The sequence below is a fragment of the Brienomyrus brachyistius genome, chromosome 25 (genome assembly GCF_023856365.1).
Source record: "Brienomyrus brachyistius isolate T26 chromosome 25, BBRACH_0.4, whole genome shotgun sequence".
In the NCBI taxonomy this organism is placed as follows: Eukaryota; Metazoa; Chordata; class Actinopteri; order Osteoglossiformes; family Mormyridae; genus Brienomyrus; species Brienomyrus brachyistius.
This window is the reverse complement of record NC_064557.1, coordinates 6,293,027-6,312,795: the sequence shown is the minus strand read 5'-3', so window position 1 is coordinate 6,312,795 and position 19,769 is coordinate 6,293,027. Positions and strand designations below refer to the sequence as shown.

The 19,769-nt window shown below is 45.5% G+C and overlaps 1 protein-coding gene across 5 annotated transcripts in view; it reads left to right on the top strand.

Moving 5' to 3' along the window:
- Positions 1-14,370, top strand: part of fgfr3 (fibroblast growth factor receptor 3) — a 42,395-nt gene extending 28,025 nt beyond the window's left edge. For 2 of the 5 annotated variants that reach the window (XM_048995590.1, XM_048995593.1), the window contains exons 8-18: positions 1,479-1,623; positions 2,262-2,440; positions 3,361-3,509; positions 4,274-4,395; positions 5,060-5,170; positions 5,617-5,807; positions 6,371-6,493; positions 7,270-7,340; positions 8,060-8,197; positions 8,294-8,399; positions 10,750-14,370. In XM_048995590.1, coding sequence (XP_048851547.1) covers positions 1,479-1,623; positions 2,262-2,440; positions 3,361-3,509; positions 4,274-4,395; positions 5,060-5,170; positions 5,617-5,807; positions 6,371-6,493; positions 7,270-7,340; positions 8,060-8,197; positions 8,294-8,399; positions 10,750-10,914 — 1,500 coding nt within the window. In that variant the 3' untranslated portion in view covers positions 10,915-14,370. Of the gene's footprint in view, positions 1-206; positions 349-1,478; positions 1,624-2,261; positions 2,441-3,360; positions 3,510-4,273; positions 4,396-5,059; positions 5,171-5,616; positions 5,808-6,370; positions 6,494-7,269; positions 7,341-8,059; positions 8,198-8,293; positions 8,400-10,749 lie in introns of all 5 variants that reach the window. The other 3 variants (XM_048995592.1, XM_048995594.1, XM_048995591.1) reach the window with 2 other exon arrangements.
- The last annotated feature ends 5,399 nt before the right edge of the window (positions 14,371-19,769 follow it).

Below are 19,769 nucleotides of genomic sequence, written 5' to 3'. Positions count from 1 at the left end.
ATGATCAAATAAAATGTGAAGAGCCTGACTGGAACATGTGATGTACTGAAGTTCCCGCTGTGGTTGTTTTCGAGGCTCCCTCGTCTGTCTGAGTGTTTGTATGCTTCGCGCCAGATGAAAACACGGAGCGCCGGAAGGCTGCAGGCCTCTCGGCTGCCTCTCCCCCCACAGGCTGCTGTCGCTCACCCCTCTGTGTGTCCCTACAGACTGAGATCAGTGACCGTACCGAGACCCTTGTGATGCTGGATCTGTTCAATGTCACAGAGGAGGATGGAGGCAAATATGGATGCCGGGCCGTTAATTTTGTAGGAAAATCAGAGAATTCCTTCTGGCTATTTGTAAAATCAGGTAAAGGACCCCAGGTCCATTCATGCACCCCCAAAACTCGCCTCCTCCACACCCTTTATTGCACTGTTTGGTGGGTTTGGATCTCTCTCCCTGGGTAGCTCTTTGTTTCCACCTGGCTTAGGGGTCTCTTGCTCACCAGTGAAACAGCCCCCTCCCCCCCCCCCCCAGCTCACCGCAACCACCACCACTAGCACCGAAGTCAACGTGCAGCAGATGATTCATGCATCTGCCCACTTTAGCAGCTGTTGCCGCGGCCGGATCGAAACATCTTGAGCTTGTAAGTAGGGCATAGCCTTTAAGAGCTCCGCTGCTCAGCACACATCGATCTTCATAGATCGTGCTCTGCGGCCAGATGGATCCCCGTAACACCTGGTGTCGCTGCAGTGGGTGGATAACCGGTGGTGAACAGAGCCAGTCTTCCACCTTCTCCGTCTGATGGAACAGCTCATGAAGATACGCGCTGTCAGTGGAATGGGGAGACAGGCTTTGGCTGGGACGGTTTCCCCTTATGTAGTGCTGGTGGGAGTTTTACGTGCATAAAAATGTTCGGAAGGCAGAACGAAAAGTGATTGGTTGAGTGTGATAACCAATCAGATTGTAAAGGAGGTGAGTACAAGCAACTAGAGGAGGCAAGACAAAGACATCCAAGCAGTTGGTCCTGTCACCTCTAGTTGCTTGGACTCACCTCTTCTACGATCTGATTGGTGATCTCTCTGAACCAATCGCTTTTCATTCTGCCCTCAGAACATTTTTGTGTAAGTCAAACTTCCATGAGCTTAAGTAGTAGGGAGTGCGCTGTGTAGAGCTGTGTGAAGCTCTTTCCAAAAATGTCTTTGTGGCGCTTCAGTTTGCGGAGTTCTCTGTAGGAGTCCTCCCAGCCTCTAGGTGGTGCTTCACTGGTCGCCCCTGCGTTTGAGTAATTGCTCTTCGCTTCTCTATGGTGCTTTTACTGGGTTAGGCTCTTTCTAGCCCTCCTCTGGGCCAGCTGGGAGTTGGAGTTTTTTCTGCTGTATCCTGGTGATTGCCCTGGGCCTTCTCTTGGTGTGGGGATACTCTTCCTTTTTGGGATTCCACGCTTATGAACTGTCCTCTTCCCCCCCCCCCCCCCCCCTGTCTCCCCTGTGTCCCAGACGGCCGGAATAAACACCACGGATAAGGAGCTAGAGATTCTGTTCTTGACCAACGTGTCCTTTGAGGATGCAGGGGAGTACACTTGTCTAGCGGGGAACTCTATTGGGTACGCTTACCACTCTGCATGGCTGACGGTGCTCCCAGGTATACATCCTCTCCCAATACCTTCCTCTTCCTCTTTTCTACGTGCCATTTCTGGTCGCCGTTTACATTTCCACCCTAGTATTTCATCATTGTCAACGCGACTGCCTATAACATATGGGTTTCTAATCACTCTTATAGTAAAGCTAAGTCAGTACCTCCATGTAACGAATGTGCTGGTTCAAATGTATTGATTTCCGTGAGAGAGGAATAGTTGAAAACAACAGCGTACCTACTTAGTACCCACTTAGTACCCACCGGCATTGATAAACGAATGACTGAAAATGAGCCGAAAATGAATCTCGGAGTGAAAGTGAAACCACATGAGATATCAAGTTGAGCGATGTTTATTCTCACCGAGCAATACTGAGTTTAATTGTATTTAACAGACCAAATATAATGAACAAAAATGAATCGGTATGTACTTTTAAAATTCTCTTTGTTTCTGTAAATGGTATAGGGACACCAAATATGTACGGCTGGGTACAAAGAGTACTATTTTTAACTATTCCTCTCCATTATTAAAGTCATACAAAGTATGTTGAGCATCCATGCAGAATAGACTCTTTCATTCTTGTTGACTGATCTGATGGAGTTTTTGGAAAGTGACGGAGGTTTGCCTTGAACTCTGCCCCCGGCAGCCATGGATGAGATTGATAAGGATGACGACTACGCCGACATCCTGATCTACGTCACCGGCTGTGTGCTCTTCATCCTCACCGTGGTCATCGTCATCCTGTGCCGCATGAGGATGTCCACGCAGAAGACGCTGCCCAGCCCTCCTGTGCAGAAGCTCTCGAAGTTCCCTCTCAAGAGACAGGTAACAGAAAGTAGATACAAGGTTCCTTGACATTCAATCCCCCACCCTACGGCCCGGCACATTCTGCGTGAGGCACATCTTGCCGGTTCTCTCTTGATAGACACAAGGTTCGCACATGCGTGCTAGTTCCACACCTTTGACCTGATCCCAAACAAACAATGTAAGCATGAACTCTACTCACATACTCAAGTGCACTTATGACATCAAGTAAATTCATTAACAGAGAAAGTGATACGAATTAAGCATCCTCCCAAACATCAGCACCACAGGTGCTGAAAAACAAGGTATTACAATCACCATTCTGGGCAAGGGGCTGGATGTGGTTTCCTGCTTATGTTTTCATAGTTTTTGACCCTCCACCAGTGCAAACATGTACTTCATGGTATGAGCCCCTTCAGGGTAAATTCCTTCTGGTTTTAGTACATTAGCAGAATTATTACTGCATGTGTGGCTCCTTGAGATGAGTGATGTAACACCTGACACAGAATCCAAGGTGTGGTGGGAAAGCTCGCTCTTTCGGAGGCTTGTTTGGTTTGCTAGGCTCCACAGGGGCATCTCTGACAGGGCGTTGTGGGAGATAAGGCAGGTAAGGGAACATGTCCGTATCTGAACACCTCGAGTGATTGTGCAAGACTCCCCAGGCATCCCTAACAGAAGAACGGCCCAGTGGGGAATCTGCGCCGAATCGCAGGCGACTCTATCGGTCTGTTTGTATGTAGCTTACACTCATGAGCATGAGGTGATTTTTAAGCTTTATGCTAATATTCCTCTAGGCACAAACTTAATATAAATTTGATAATATGCAGTTGAAAGCATATTACATCCACATAGGTTCCCACCCTAACTCCTACACTATTTCAGGCTCTGTATCTAGCTGCGTTTTTCAGATTATAGAACAGTATCTTTTTCTTACACCCAAGCAGGTGTCCTTGGAGTCCAACTCGTCCATGAATTCCAACACCCCATTGGTCAGGATTGCCCGTCTGTCATCCAGTGATGGACCAATGCTAGCCAACGTGTCAGAACTGGAGCTCCCCGCGGATCCTAAATGGGAGTTTCCCCGAAACAGGTAAGGCGAGAATAGGGTAATTATGCAAACCTATTCTGGTAAAAACGGCCAGTTCCTTTACGTAATGTTTCTTCGTCCTGGGCAAGAATTTCGTGCTCCATGTCCCTGGCTGGCCTGATGATCTAAGGTAGTAATTCCCAATCCGGTCCTCAGGGACCGCCAGACAGTGCATGTTTTTGCTCCCTCCCAGCTCCCTCCCAGACAGTGCATGTTTTTTCTCCCTCCCAGCTCCCACATAGACAGTGCATGTTTTTGCTCCCTCCCAGCTCCCACCCAAACAGTGCATGTTTTTTCTCCCTCCCAGCTCCCACATAGACAGTGCATGTTTTTGCTCCCTCCCAGCTCCCTCCCAGACAGTGCATGTTTTTTCTCCCTCCCAGCTCCCACATAGACAGTGCATGTTTTTGCTCCCTCCCAGCTCCCTCCCAGACAGTGCATGTTTTTTCTCCCTCCCAGCTCCCACATAGACAGTACATGTTTTTGCTCCCTCCCAGCTCCCACATAGACAGTGCATGTTTTTGCTCCCTCCCAGCTCCCTCCCAGACAGTGCATGTTTTTGCTCCCTCCCAGCTCCCTCCCAGACAATGCATGTTATTTCTCCCTCCCAGCTCCCAAAAAACATAGACTATCTGCAGGTCCCGAAGGACTGGATTGGGAAACACTGATCTAAGGCAGTTATACTATGAGATACAGTATTGTGTAGCCAATGGACTGGAGCTCAAGGGATCCATGCTCAATTGCTTTGGTCTGGTCCCTCTTTTCAGGCTAACACTAGGGAAACCACTGGGCGAGGGCTGCTTTGGGCAGGTGGTCATGGCCGAGGCTATTGGGATTGACAAGGAGAAACCCAACAAGCCCCTGACAGTTGCTGTGAAGATGCTGAAAGGTGGGTGTCAGAGCAGACAGTTTACGAGACTTAGGGAGCTTATTAATGAGCATGAAAATCAGAGGCTACACTTAACCTCCAGCAGAGGATTTACAAGGTCCAGTCAGTGTGGACTAAAGTCAAACAAGTAGGTCTCTTTTAAATTCCAATAGGCTAAGCACCTTTATGAGTCATTTAATCAGGAATCTGAATTATTCATGAAGAATCTTTTATTCCCCAGAGTAGAATGAGGCCCTCTAGTAAAATTAGAGCAATATCTAGAAAGGCCTTTTGCCAGATTTCTAGGCTCCTATCTACTGCTATACCAGTCGATCAAAGAATTAATCTCTAATCCACTATGATGCTTTGACATGTTGTGACTGCTGAACCATTCAGTAAATGATAGCTGTTCCATGCGCAGCATCTTAATCAGATATAATAGAATTTCCTTGCTAATGTCATATGCCTGTGCTCCTAATAATAATAACCACAATGCATCAGTGCAAATTCCAAATGAAGAGAATGAGATCCTTGTGGTCCTTTGGTTGGAGGTTCTTCTATTTGTTTCGTGCAGCTGAGCTTTTCTGTGGTTTCTTGTCTGCATTTCTACATGTTCGTAGAGGCGCTAAAGTGAACAGTAGGGTTTATCGTTTTGTCTGCCCCCCCCCGGGGATGTCTTTTCCAGATGACGCCACTGACAAAGACCTGTCAGATCTGGTGTCGGAGATGGAGATGATGAAGATGATCGGAAAGCACAAAAACATCATCAACCTTCTGGGAGCCTGCACTCAGGACGGTAAGGGCGACGGTTTTCACCTGCTGACGGAGCCTCCTCCTAAGGCCAGTAGGTGCACATACCAGATAACACGCTCAAACACATTACACAGAGAAGGAGACCTCAGACTACAAAAAGACTGTGTGGTGTGAAGTCATCTTTCACGACGACTGTTTCACTCGCATGTGAAATATGAGCATAATCCCATCTGAAATGCCCTCCTAGTTTTTGGTCGATTTTGGTCTCTTTCTCAATGGGATCAGAAGCCAAGAAGTAAGCCAGCTGTAGCAGGAAGTGCAGCTACCAAGACAACCACATTCAAGGAGACACCTAAGTGATGTTTCCCATGGATCTGAAAGAGCTTTCTTGGAAACCATTATACCAAAACCGGAGCTTCACGGTGGTGTGGTCCCTCGAATGTATTTGGTCTTCATCTCCCTGCTGTCCTGCATTTCACCCTTATCCAGGCCCCCTGTACGTGCTGGTGGAGTTTGCTGCCAAGGGGAATCTTAGGGAGTATCTGCGGGCACGCAGACCGCCTGGCATGGACTACTCTTTCGACACCTGCAAGACACCCCATGAGCAGCTCACCTTCAAGGATCTAGTATCCTGTGCCTATCAGGTGGCTAGAGGGATGGAGTACCTGGCCTCTCAGAAGGTCTGTATGCCCCTAGAGATATGCATCAGTGGTATTCAGTGTTGGCCATTTCTGGTTCAGGAACTACAAATCCAGACCAAAATTTTGTTTCTACCAACAAGTTGAGTATTCTGTGACTGTGACTCTTTATACTCAACTGGCTTTATACTCAACTGGCTTTATACTGAACTGGAAGAAGAAACTAAATCTTGGTCTGGATTTGTAGTTCCTGAGCCAGAAATGCCCAGCATTGGTTGTATGTCATTATTTTCAATGCTGGGTTGGTGTGCTACGTTAAGGGCGGGTGGATGGGTGAAATCACAATTTTAAATTATCGTTTAGTTCCAGGAACAATTGGGGGTTAAAAGCCTTGATCAAGGGCCCAACAGTGACATCACTCTGCTGGCCCTGGGATTTTGAAATCTCTGAATTTTGAAATTATGATTTATAAAAGAAATATACTTATCTACGAGGTACTGAATGAGTGCAGCGTTCTGTGTTTGAAGGAGCTCAAAGAAGATTAATGCTTTTAATCTTATATTGGATTTTATTAGATATAACCTCTTTATCTCCTGTCTCAACAGTGCATTCACAGAGACCTGGCAGCCAGGAACGTCCTTGTGACAGAGGACAACGTTATGAAAATCGCAGATTTCGGTCTGGCCCGGGACGTGCACAACATCGACTACTACAAAAAGACAACGAACGTGAGTCGATTTCCATGCATTCAGCTAGAAACTGATAATACTGACCAGTGTATCCGAAAACAGGGCGGAAATTCAACATTCATCAAAAAGTACAGTGCTCCAAAATTGGGAAGAGGCAGCACCCATCTTAATAGTGTAAAGATGACTGTAGGTGGACACTTAGGCCAAATTCAACAATTTTATAACAGGTAAAGAAAACTCACCACATCACTCACCCACGTATACTAAAGAAAAGTACATGAGTAGCATCAGAACCGTACTTCTAGGCCCTTCCTGCCCAATTTCACATATGATTTTACGTATTTAAGACCCTCTGTCACGTGCTGCCCCCCCCCAGGGTATCCATGTGGATAAAATATGCAGTTAAAAGTGGCCCACATGAAACAATAGGGTCAGTGTCCTTCCATTATTTGGGGCAGCGTGTGGCTCAGGGCCTGTGTCCTTGTAATCAGAAGGTCGCAGGTTCGAACCCAGCCTCAGCACGTCTGCGGGTCCTTAACCCCCAGCTCCCTGGGCGCCACTACGGGTGGCTGCCCTTCGCAGTCAACTTACTCCGCAAAGAGCAAGTTGAGGGAGGCATAAAAATAATTTCCCTACAGGGGATCAATAAAGTATCAATTATTAACCTCCGGTGGTGGTGTTCATGTGGTAATGTGTGTCTTATTGTGGGCGTGCTCACTGGCCTGTGGAAGATGATGGCGAATGGGGTTAAGCTGGTGCCACTGGCCATTGCAAAGCTGTTGACCCAGGCCTCCCCGATTTTTGTTTCGTCTCAGGGTCGGCTGCCTGTGAAATGGATGGCTCCGGAAGCTCTGTTCGACCGGGTCTACACGCACCAGAGCGATGTGTGAGTTTGGGCTGGGGCCGGCTGCCCTGGTGCTTATGCCAGCGACCCCCCCCCCCCCTGCTCACATCCCCACAGGCTGTCCCAGGTCACGGCAGAAAAGGAAAAACTGTAAATAGGATTATTTCACCGTCCCAGAGTGTACCGACGTGCAAACGGACGTGCACAGGGCCTGTTCTATCCTCCCGTTTATCATTTTGATTTAACTGGGTCTCTCCTCCCTGCCACCCCCCCGCCCCGGTCCTCTTCACGCGCCTGCAGATCCGATGCATCTTCCCCGGTTTCCTTTTGTTACAGAAACGCTGATTATTCAGCCGAAACATATACTGCAATAGTGTATCTCAAAAGCCGACATTAAACTGTGATGAATGCGCATTACCCATCTTTTTTTAATTAAACATTAGATGCTCACTATGCAAAATAACTCAGAACAGACCAACGAGAGTGAGCAGTTAGTGACCTGGCCAACTCGTCCATCCATCCATCTTCCAACTACTTATTCTGATCACAGGAAGGGGGGGGGGGCTTGGAGCCAATCCCAGGCAGCACAGGGCTTTAGGCTGGGGTGCATCGCAGATGGGATGACAGTAAACTAATGAGAAGTCCAATTTCCTCCAACATGCATGAAGAATTGGTGCCGCTGGAGTAGAGAGCTGGGCTCACGAAGGGGCCATTCTGGCTGAGCATTCTGGGTAACGACAAGTGGCTCTTCTCCTCCACAGCTGGTCCTACGGAGTGTTACTGTGGGAGATCTTCACGCTGGGGGGCTCGCCCTACCCAGGCATCCCAGTGGAGGAGCTCTTCAAGCTGCTGAAGGACGGACACCGTATGGAGAAGCCGGCCAACTGCACCCACGAGCTGTGAGTGGCCTCACATAACCACAGCCACCCGTCCAATAAACGGGACAGAGAAGGACGCCGCGCAGGTGCTAAAGGTGGACATGTCGCCCCCTGCAGGTACATGATCATGAGGGAGTGTTGGCACGCCGTGCCCCTGCAGAGACCTACCTTCAAGCAGCTGGTGGAAGACCACGACCGCGTCCTCTCCATGGCCTCCGCTGACGTAAGTCACTCACGGGCACCTAATGACCACTTGATTCTAAAAAACATGTCTTCTGCTTTCTGTGGTGTCCTGCTGCTTGACAACTAGTACCGTTGGCACACGGTTGACAACGACCCCCTGATGGCCAGTGCTTCCGCTTGAACATCTCATGCCCAGCTGTCAGATTTATTCAGCCGTCGACACTCCCTCCCCAGGCCTCATGGTCACCTCTCAGACGCTCCGGGTTCACCTCAGCTTAGCGACGTCTCCGGTCCAGCTAAGTGCATGGGTTCTATAACCAGAACTCCTTGCTTATTATAAGCCCTGCTGGCCCTCTTTTGCACTTCATTAAAATCTGTGCCATATTCCCCAAAAATTCCTCCTTGATCTTCCGCCGTAATGCATCTCTTTACTTTGTGCTTCCTTCCTATCTGTCTGTGTTAATTATCCCACTGTGTAAGCTGATATAAATCCTACTGTCTAATTAAGCTATGAACAGAGACGGTGGTAAGAGACCACGGCTGCCGATCCTGAAGTTTAATTTTAAAGTTCTAAAATGGGCTCTGAGGTTCTGCCTCCCAGTTACATCACCCAACCTGCTTGAGTTATGAATCCTAAATAAATAGTTACTATAAATTGCTGGGCCGTACCTTAAGTATGTTAAATGTTCAGCGCAGAAGATTATAAAGAATGTGGATTATGATGATTATTTTAGTGTTGCACTAGTTTTTGTGTATTTGCAGTCCAGCCGCCGGTTTTTAAGAAAAAGACCGGAAACACAGCGAAAATATAGCGGCCGTATGGTGCATTAACACCCAATTAGTGTAGCGGCGAGAATCTGCTGGCGCCACAAGAGCCACAGCGCTTAGTGCAGCGAACAAGTGTTGCGTGAGTTGATTTTTAAAAATAAAAATACAGATGGTGTATACAGACATATGCACATCTATGCAGTGTCCAGCGCATATCCCGGTAAAGGTAACAGGGTGGGGGGTGCGGGGAGGGGGGTTGGAGTCTGTCCCAGGCACCATTAGGCACATGACAGGGGAACACTGTGAACAGGAAACCAGTATATAAACATATTCTCCCACAATTCATGCGGTGCAGCTCATTTTTTCTGGGTGAGCTTGTACACTCCAGTCTTTCTGGATCCGTATTGACCATCACTTAGGTATCTGATGGGTTGTTTTGTTCGGGTCTAGAAAGTTCAGGTCCAGCAAGTACAAATCCAGATCGAGATTTTATTTCAACCAACCAGTTACGTATAAAGAGTCACAGTCACACTCAGTGCTCAACTGGTTGGTTGAGACAAAATCCTGGTCTGGATTTGTACTTGCTGGACCTTGAACTTTCCACCTCTGGTTTTGTTAACTGGAAGACCTTTGCCTGCTGTGGGATGGCATTCACATACACATACTCATACAGCTGATGGTATCTGACACTTCTACAAAACCATTAGGCGTCCCTCAGCTACTGTGTCCTCCACTGTTCCCATTTACTTTTGTCAACATGATGACCGTCTCCTTATTCCGGCTCTCGAAGGCCTCTGTAGCCTCTGTCGGATTTAATAACCGACATCAGCGGCAGTTATCACTGCACCTGCACAATTCATGAAATAAAATAAATGATCATTGTGCCGCCATTTTGAAATGTTTAAAAAAAAAAATGGTACAAGTCTAATCCAAAGTGTATGATCACCATAAACTGCCAGGATTCATTTAAATTAGGGGTTTGCCGGTATGTAAATAAGAATGTTTTAAATGCAAATGTGAGTGGCTGTGGTTATCAGGAGAAACACTGTTAATGTATTGAGTTGTTATTTTTTAAGTATGTCTGCTGCCCGGACCTCAGGAGTACGTGAGATGCATGGATTTGCTGAAAGTAAAGACTGAACAGCAGGTGTGCATCTGTCAGAAATATCAAAAATGAAAATCGATATTTTCGATTTCTAAAAGTAAAGCCTCGCTGGGAATGAGTTCTTCTCCAAGGTAAAATCGTTCCTCGCGTGTTTAATGTATTTTGGGGACACAAAACTTACGTACAAAGCTCCCGATTAACGTGTTGCTTGCAAAGCCAGCATGTACAAAGCCCACGGCTGGCAGAAAGCTTTCCGTGATCCCTAACACACACAGAGTGTTGCCTCTAAAATTATTAAACGAACATAAGGTGTGTCAGACTGTTGTGTATTTAAGCAATAAGCTGTTCAAATATTGAACATGGAGGTGCCAAAATGTCTTTACCGGGAAGCCAGTCGTCGTGCAGTAGGTTCAGACCTGAGATTTCTGAATGTCGGTGTGTGTGACTTGCGTATTTCTGTCACTGTGGTTCCCCTGCCTGCCCGCGAGGTGATTCTAGACCTGCTGCTTTCTCACAGGACTACCTGGACCTATCGGTGCCCTTCGAGCAATACTCCCCCGCCTGCCCGGACTCCAGCAGCTCCTGTTCCTCCGGGGATGACTCTGTGTTTGCCCATGACTCTCTGCCGGAGGAGCCATGTCTCCCCAAGCATCACCAGAGCAATGGTGCCCTCAGGACATAGACTCCTCCACAGCGCCCCCTAGTGCTGCCCGCCAGCACCTGCACCCACCCGCTGGTTCGGCGGTCGCCGTCACACTTCTTGCAGCTCCCCTACCTTCTCGGCCTTGTGGATCCCTCCACATCTCTCCATAGAAAGGCACCAGACGTCGCTTTTGAAGGAGCTCGTCTTCCAAGCTCAGAATTAAGATTCCTGTCTCCTCGCGTGTTTCCCCAGACCCTGACCGATTACACTGAAGCCATTCCGTGCCTAAACTAGAACAGAGGACAGGGTGGAAAGTACAAGGATGTGTTTCTGATGCTCAGATTCACTGGTAACGAGCTTGGAGCTCTCCGCATGAATGAGGAGAGTCTAGCCTTGTGTCACAGCTTAGCTAGGTCTCCCACGTCTGTTTTCCTTCACCCAAGCAGCTCTTGGCTGAGGAAGGACATAAAGGATAGAGGCGCCATCTCCTTAATAAAATCACCCAGACGCTATGCGCCAGTTTTAGAACAAAACAACACGACAGAGCGAATCCCACGGAGAAAGCAGAAACTCTGAGTGCCACAGTCTATAAACAGGGGTAAATTAATTGTCTAGTATTTTATCAGAAAGTTTGTATTGTAAATATATAAAAGAAACTATGTATCATATTTCTAAAAGTATCAGTGGACTTATGAGAAGTATACATTTGAAATATGTCATTTTAAAATTAGAGCATTGCAGTCTAGGATACACTGTTGTGATCATATATACATTTAAGCCTTTGAAATATTTCAAAAAAGTTTGACTAATTAACATGTATATTTGTAAAGTTATTTATAGACATAACATATCTGTTCTTAAGGTTTCTAAAAGTTAGTATAGGATTTTTTACTGTAAACAAGGTGATTTTTTTCAGATTTTGATTTTATAACTTATTAACAATAGTAATGAGACAAGATATTTTCTGAACCATTTGATTCTTCTGATCTGATCCATCTTTATTTTGTTTACAGTTGAAAGAATGTATGAAAAGTAACTTACTGTTGCTTTAATACATCTAAGCAAAATTAATCACCGGTTAATGAAAACAGAGGGAGCGAGAGAGACTGGGAAGCTGATTCTTAGTCGGTTTTCTCCTGGATTGCAGTGTTGATTTTTTGCAATAATTTCGCAGCGGATAAATCTTGAATTTAAGCAGGTAATGACTGTGGCTTGCTGAAAAATTTGGAGGGGGGGTTGTATCTTATAAACCCCCAACCAAAGAAATGTGTAGAATAGTTAGAATTGTACAAAATTGTTCAAGATTTAACCACTGCCATCTTGTATGAAGGCATGCGTTGTGGTTTAACTTCAAGGAAAGAATTCCACAAAGCAAACAAAGAAATGCTATGACTCTGAATGGTCTTTATATGTGATTTTCTTAACTTAATGCGTTTCCACAGTGAAAGATTTCAAATGCTTTTGTGTCACCAAGCAGAAACTTGAGAGCCCTTTCAGCTCAGTTTAGGGGTCCAAAGACTTTCCGTCTTCTTTTTTGATTTTTGGATCCAAATAATATGGTATCGAGGGAGAGTCACTGCTCTTTGCCACATGTACAGGGGCAGAGTCACTGCACTACACTATGTGTACTGGGGCAGAGTCACTTCACTACACTGTGTGTACAGGGGCAGAGTCACTGCACTACACTATGTGTACTGGGGCAGAGTCACTTCACTACACTGTGTGTACAGGGGCAGAGTCACTGCACTACACTATGTGTACTGGGGCAGAGTCACTTCACTACACTGTGTGTACAGGGGCAGAGTCACTGCACTACACTATGTGTATTGGGGCAGGGTCACTGCACTACACTGTGTGTATAGGGGCAGAGTCACTGCACTACACTATGTGTACTGGAGCAGAGTCACTGCACTGCACTATGTGTACTGGGGCAGAGTCATTACTCTTTCCTACATGTACTGTGCCAGGGTTGCTGCTCCACACTACAAGTACAAGGGAAGAGTCGCTGCGCTTTATAACATATTTGGGGAAGTGTCACTGCTTTACACTGTGTGTAAAGGGCCAGAGTCACCACTCTTTACTATATGTGCAGGAGCAGAGTCTCTGCTCTACATCACATGTGAAGGAGCAGAGTCACTGCTCTACAGAGGGTCACAGATTGAAGCTATATCTCTGGAATGGGAGTTTGTTTTCTGCCAAATAATTATAGCACATCTATAGTTATTCCTTAAGTCGTCACAAGTTTCAAAACGTTATCAACCATCGCAAAAGGGAGAGTGATATCCGAGTGGGGGAAAGTGTCCACTGCCTGCTAAAAACTGAAAACTGTAGTTGCAGCCACAACCCTAGTAGAGCTCCACTTACTTTTTATCGCATTTAATTGGCCGTCTTTCAGCCTCTTAAGTGCCTAAAGCTCACACAGAAAGGGAAGAGACGGGCATTGCTATTCTACAATCTGACCGGAACATAACAAAAATGAATGGCCGCCGAACAACGGGCTTCATCTGTTGGGGTAAATCCTGGGAAATATAACGCAGTGCACTTCGCAAGAATCATTCGGCTGCATGTCGGTGTCCTTTAATTTATTCCTTCGAGATGGGTGAATGCTTTCCCTATGGTGAGAGTATTTTTATTCAGCGTCTGTCCTTCTTCACAAAGAGCCATCTATATGTTTAGACCTTCTGTAGCTCACTCACGGTTTTTTGGTGTTTTTTTTTTTGCGTCTTTGCGGAGGTTCTTGTCAATATCGTTGCGGGTAAAGAGAATTGTGGGTAACTGTTGCACTCCAGGTTCTCTTGCTAAAATGTGGCTGAGCGAGGGATGATTTTTCAGGCTTCCTGTTTACTTCCTGTTTACTACTGAAGGCCTCTTGACGGGTACAGTGGGTTTCTTACTGCGGGAAGCACCTATGTTGGTTTATCCTGCCCGACCCTTATTAAAGCCCCCCACACCTTCTTATTTATTGTGATGTATGTCACACTTGTCCTCAGCAAGAGGACGGTGTGGAGCGGTGTCACTCACAAGCCCCCGTCCCGGCACGGGGAGCGGGATCCCGGGTTGCCATGGAGACCGAGCATCCCTCAGCTCAGCAAGGTGACCCCGCGTCACCAAAGGGACGCCGTAAAAAGTGCCAGTCAGACGAGCAATACTCTGTCTTCCTATTCTCAGGCTGGCGCCGATAGCAATACTGGTCTAATCGCTTTTATTCCATTTAACTGTTATTGCTTTAAAGTCCGTTCACAGTGTCACAAAGCGCTTATTAGAGAAAAAAAAAAAAAGTAATTTATAGCTTGAATTACATAACTGATTGTACATGGAGTAGATTTTATGTAGCTGTGTGATTCGTTTTGTAAAATTATAGAAATGAAATTCTTTTTCTTTACAGTATTTTCTTACAAAAAGTCATCAAATGTACGTGCATTCCATGCTCTTTGTCATTAAGAAAATTAAATATGTGATTTGCAAAGAAATTAAAGTAGATATCTTTATAATTTATCACTTCTTTAGTATGTATTCATTCATGTCTTCCTGGCTAAAAGATCTTCCTGTGGCCCCCCCAGGGCTGAAATCTGGTACTGCCACAGTGGGGTTGTCACCTTGTCGCTGTCACCCTGCTTCCGTAAGCATGGTACTGTGACTTGGCTTGCTATAGCTCATGCAGTCATGTCTAACCAGCTGTCTATTTAGCTGTTAAGTACACAAAAACCTGCCTCCGGGACTGTCTGCAATTTGTATTCTTCACAGATGATGCATATTGCAGGTGACAGTTCAGGGAAAGAGCGATCAGATCAACGACAAATACATATACGCTATATGGAATTCAGCAAACTCTCATATAAATCCATCTGCCCATCTCCTGTAGCTGTTTAATCAGTAGAGGGTCACAGCTTTGGCCTGGAGTCCATCCCATGAAGCATAAGGCAGATGTACCCAGGACGGGATGCCTGCCGTTTGCGGGACGAGAACTCACACACTCAGTCACACAATATGGGTAAAAGCGAGTCACCTATATGCCCAATAGCATGTCTATGGACCGGGAGGGGAAATGCACACATGCAAAAGGGGCGTTGAGTATGAAGGAACAGTTCAGTGTTTCTGAACTCGGTCCTTGGGGACCCCAAGACCAGCTGGCAGGGAGCAAAAATGTGGATTGTCTGGCAGGGAACTGTGAGGGAGCAAAAACCTGCACCATCTGGGGATCCCAGAGGGCTAGGCTGAGAAACACTGGTATAGTGTATAATACAAATAAACGTAAACATTATCTTGCAAGGTTACTACGTATAGGCAATGTTAATATGGGACGTGCTCGTTTAGGAATGGTCTTTGTTCCAAGGTGTGGTGTTTGTTTCACTACACAGTCTCTCTTTTCTCATTCGATCATAGCTTTGTGTCGAAATCTCATAGTTGTAGAATCTAAATCCTTGGCCACAGAGCGGTGTCTGTGACTCTCACCATCTGAAGAAGCGCAGTCTATTAAGCTATGGATTTCTATTGGTCTCCATTGTAATAAACAGCCAATATTCGCAACAACTGTCAGCATATCAGTCCTTTGCATGATTTGAATGATTTGATGATGTGTGGTTGTTTTCCTGGGTTGGGGTTATCGAATACGCAAGAAAATGAAGGGATCTGGCGAATCCGTGAGAAGTCAGAGCATGTTTGCGTCGCTGCTTTATGTCTAATCGTTCCCATTTCACATTAATAACTTATTTTCCCTGCATTTATGAGTTTTTAACTCTATTTCCAATATGCAAGTTTCCACTGCGGCAACAAAGTTATTTGGTGGCTTCAGCTACCCACACTGATTCAACTGGGAAAGAGGACTGGGAGGACTGATTCAACTGGGAAAGATATTTCAGGCTCGCCACTGTGTACCCTCAGTCAACAACTGAAAACATTTCCTGACCAGAAAAGAGGTAAACAGACCCAAAATGGTGGAGCAGGAGGCTCCTCATGACTTGAGGTTGCCCAGAGAGAGTGACCTCACTCTGGTGTTGAGAACGTAGCCATTTTAATAGTTGTGGCTGGTGGCTGTTTCAAGCGACGCCAAGTTGTATTTTAATTATGCCTAGTTCACTCAAACCCACAAAGCTTTGTGGTTCGGGGTATTTACAAACTGTCTCCATTTGGAAAGACTGAAAATAATTAATCGTTTCAATCTGGTTAAAAATGAAGGGTGGGGTTTGAGCTTTATATTGCTAAACTTAATAAAATGAACATATTTGTCTGCAACAGGAATGTCAAAACCAGAAACCCTTGGCACATAGTTGAGGGTGACCAGGCAAATAGTTTGCAACGAGTCTGTAGGACTGGACCAAGCTGGTCATGCTGTTTTGTTATGATGTGAGACACCAGCATGTCATCTGTATGCTTCACTCTTACCATGGAAGAGGCCCCCCGAGCTATAGGAGGACCAACCACAAATTGCCATTACAAAAATCAAATGCAACCTCCGTCCACTAAGTGGCGCTGCAACAAATGGCGGTGGCACATCAAAAAGGGAAGCTGATCCTTGTTTATTGTTGTTGTCGTTTTTCCTCATTATTTTAGCAGAATGTTTTGCAAGTAAATTGTTCTTAAGGACAAAAATGCAAAAAATACAACATTAATTGGTTCCCTGTTGAAGTAGCCTAAAGCAGGCATTACACAGCTTAGCCTTGCGTTTGAAACAAGTGCCGGTATAATTTTAATGGAGTTACAAATAGAGGGTCATAGGACTACATTACTGCGCAGAAAAAAAAACTTTTTTTTTAATTTTAAACCAGAATGAACTGCTATGGGCTTAGATGCCATATTCGTGACAGTGGTGTTGAAACGAGGTTTTATTGCCTTGTTATGGAAGGTCATTGCACTGTGGAGAGCTGAAGTGCTGCGCCCTGCTGTCCTGCTGATTGAAATGGACGTAGCCCTTCTCTGTTAGCTAAACTGACCACATTAAGCCTTCTGTGTTAGCAAGAGCATAAATAGAGATGAATGGATAGGGAGGCTAAGTCTTTACTGGGGGGTGGGGGTGGCAAACATATATAATATAAAAAGCTATTCACGGCTTGTGCCAATACATACACATTTTTGGGGGGGGGACTAAAGCACAGGGGCTAATATAGGCCTAACAACGTCCCACTGTGCTAGTATCTCAGTACAATAATACAATTACTACTCTATCAGATTCTAGTGGCTGAGGTTCAGCTGATAGAGCTCAACTTGACACTTGTATTAAAGCAGATGTAATTTTTTTATTTTGAAAAATATGTCCAAAGCCAATATCACTGGTAAACATTTATTTATCTGATATAGCACGCTAGCATACAAAGTGCCCAGAACTGACAGGCAGCCTAATTCCCCCCCCGCCGTATCTCTGTTCCACGTGATTAATGCGCGGGACGTCGGCTGCAGTGCTCCATAACTTCATGCTTTCTATAAGAAATGCCAGGCAGGCGACCAGCTTCACGCAGGGATGCAGATGTGCTGAAGGGCCAAGATAATATTAATTCACCATGTTCATAGAGAACACAATTTAAAATAATAATATTTTCATATTCCCTAGATTAACTCAAATTTAGGGACCCGTTATTTATTTCATTACGCAGTAACCACTAAATCCTTAATCTAAATGGCCATGTACGAATGTTATTAAAACATAAAAGAACAAAGGATAGCTTGTTGCTTTGCATCGCATGCACTTTCTAAGCTGTTATTTCTGTTGTTTACCCTGAAGGAAGAACAATACAAGACTATGAATAATACTGGTATAATAAGTCATTTTTACTGCATGTAAACAGTTCTGTGTTGTAGTTTTTGAGGAGCGCATTATTTACGTTTGCTGAGGAAAAAAATATGTAAAGAGGATTCTCTCAGTCGAAGCGTAAAACCGAATCTACCGTCTCCTTTCATCCTGCCACAACTTAAATATTTGCTGGCTTTTTTTTTAAAGAAGTGGGGGGCATATTTGCATGATTTGTTTTTTCGGAGAGCAGAAGCGAGAGGCTTCGCAGCTGCGTGTCTGCTGATTGCACAGAATTCAAAGGCATTGTTTTAAAACGGGAAATTGAATCGCAAGTGTTTATTCCTCGCACCGATATTACTTACGTGCAGAAAATGTTTCGCCAACTGCACATAAATTGTACACCAGTAGTAATTTAACAGATTTTTGTAAATAAGTCAGCATCTATACTTTAGGGCTGACAGGAAAAATAAAAACCACAGACCACCAAGTCAGTAAAATATTCACTTCAGCACTGGCAAACTTTCCCTCGGCTGATCCGTTGACCATGATTTCTCTGGGACGTCATTAGTCTCCTTGCAGTAACCATGATTATCTGTTCCCCTGTTCCTCAACTGCACAAACCATACTTTTCGTGAGTGGAATTTTTAATGCCTGTTTCTTTTTTTCCTAAGTGTCTTTATCCTGTAGTTTCATACCCTATGGTGTTTCTCTTAATCGTTCACCGTTAAAGCTGCCGCTCTGTCATTGAACATTAACTAAGCGTCGTCACGCGGCACCGTTTATTCACATTTATTTATTAACAAACCCAGTGATGCATCGTTGATCTCGAGATCGCAGATTGCAGACTGGAGCGTATTCTTGGCTTAAATAAATCACAATGACCAAAAAGGAAAAAATAATCAGATTGATCCATTCTCCACATCTGAGTCAAAGACAGATTGCTTAACTGGCTTCCATTTGGTGCCCTCCTGCCCACAGCTTATCTGTGACTGGTTTAGTGAGCATGTTAATGATCTACCTGTGTGAGACTCCTGCCTCCCTGTGATGTAACACACAAACCACCCTACATACTTGGCTGAGACGTGGTTGAGAATGGAGTGAGGAAACATGTATGATTTGCTACAGAATATCTCCTGGGTCTTTAATCACTTTCTAGGCCCATGTTGTCCATAAAAGTGCTAGAACACTGGACCTTCAGAAGAACTCTGGCTTTACCTACCTACCTTTTACTGGAACTGGGGGCACCCCTCACCCCCCAGGTTCAAACTCAGAGCCGTGCCCCTTTAGACTTCTTAGACTCTCATCTAGTTGGTTAAGGTCTCTCTGGGGGGAAACCGTTTAAGTCTGGTTTAACACAACTCTGCAATTTATATCAACTTTGTGGACAATTGATGTATGGAAATAACTCTGCACACTGCTGCCAGAGAGAGAATGAAAGGCTTCGCTGAACCGTGGGCCAGAGGAATAATCCTCCCAGACAGGCTGCTCTGTGGCACAGTCGGGGCTCCGGAGGAGACGATCGTCTGCTATAATAACAGCTTACAGAGTATTAGCTTCAGTGGTCATGCTTGGAAATGGTGATAAATGGACGAGCGCGCGACCCGCCGAGGTCCCGGACGAGGCCGCCTTCCCGCTAGAGCCGGCAGCTTCCTTGTGGTGCAGGGTCTGTCCTAGGTCACCAGGAAGAAGATCAATGCATGGGGCAATGCACAGGGAGACTACCGCCCTCTGCGTAATCACTATAGGGAACTAGGCACAGTGATGGTCAGACTCCACCATTAATTACCACAGTAATATATATATATTTATATATTACTGTGTGTGTGTGTGTGTATAATTATATACATAATCAGACACTTACCCACACCAGCATTTTTTTATAAAGCAAGCAGTGTCAGACAGTCTCTGAGGAAATGATGGGGCGGGGTTAAAAGCCTTGTCGAGAGTCCCAACTGTAATACAGTATCATTCTACTGACCCTGGGATTTGAACCAACAGCCTTCTGGTTCCCAACCCAACATCCTCCCCCACTAAACCACACACTCCCTTGGAGATGGAGAACACGGCCCAGGGATTGCTTTAGTACTAATACGAGGCACGGCGAGAGAGTTCATGATTACATGGAGGAAAGAAATTCCAGTAAAGCAGTGGGCTGCTCAGCACAGCCGTA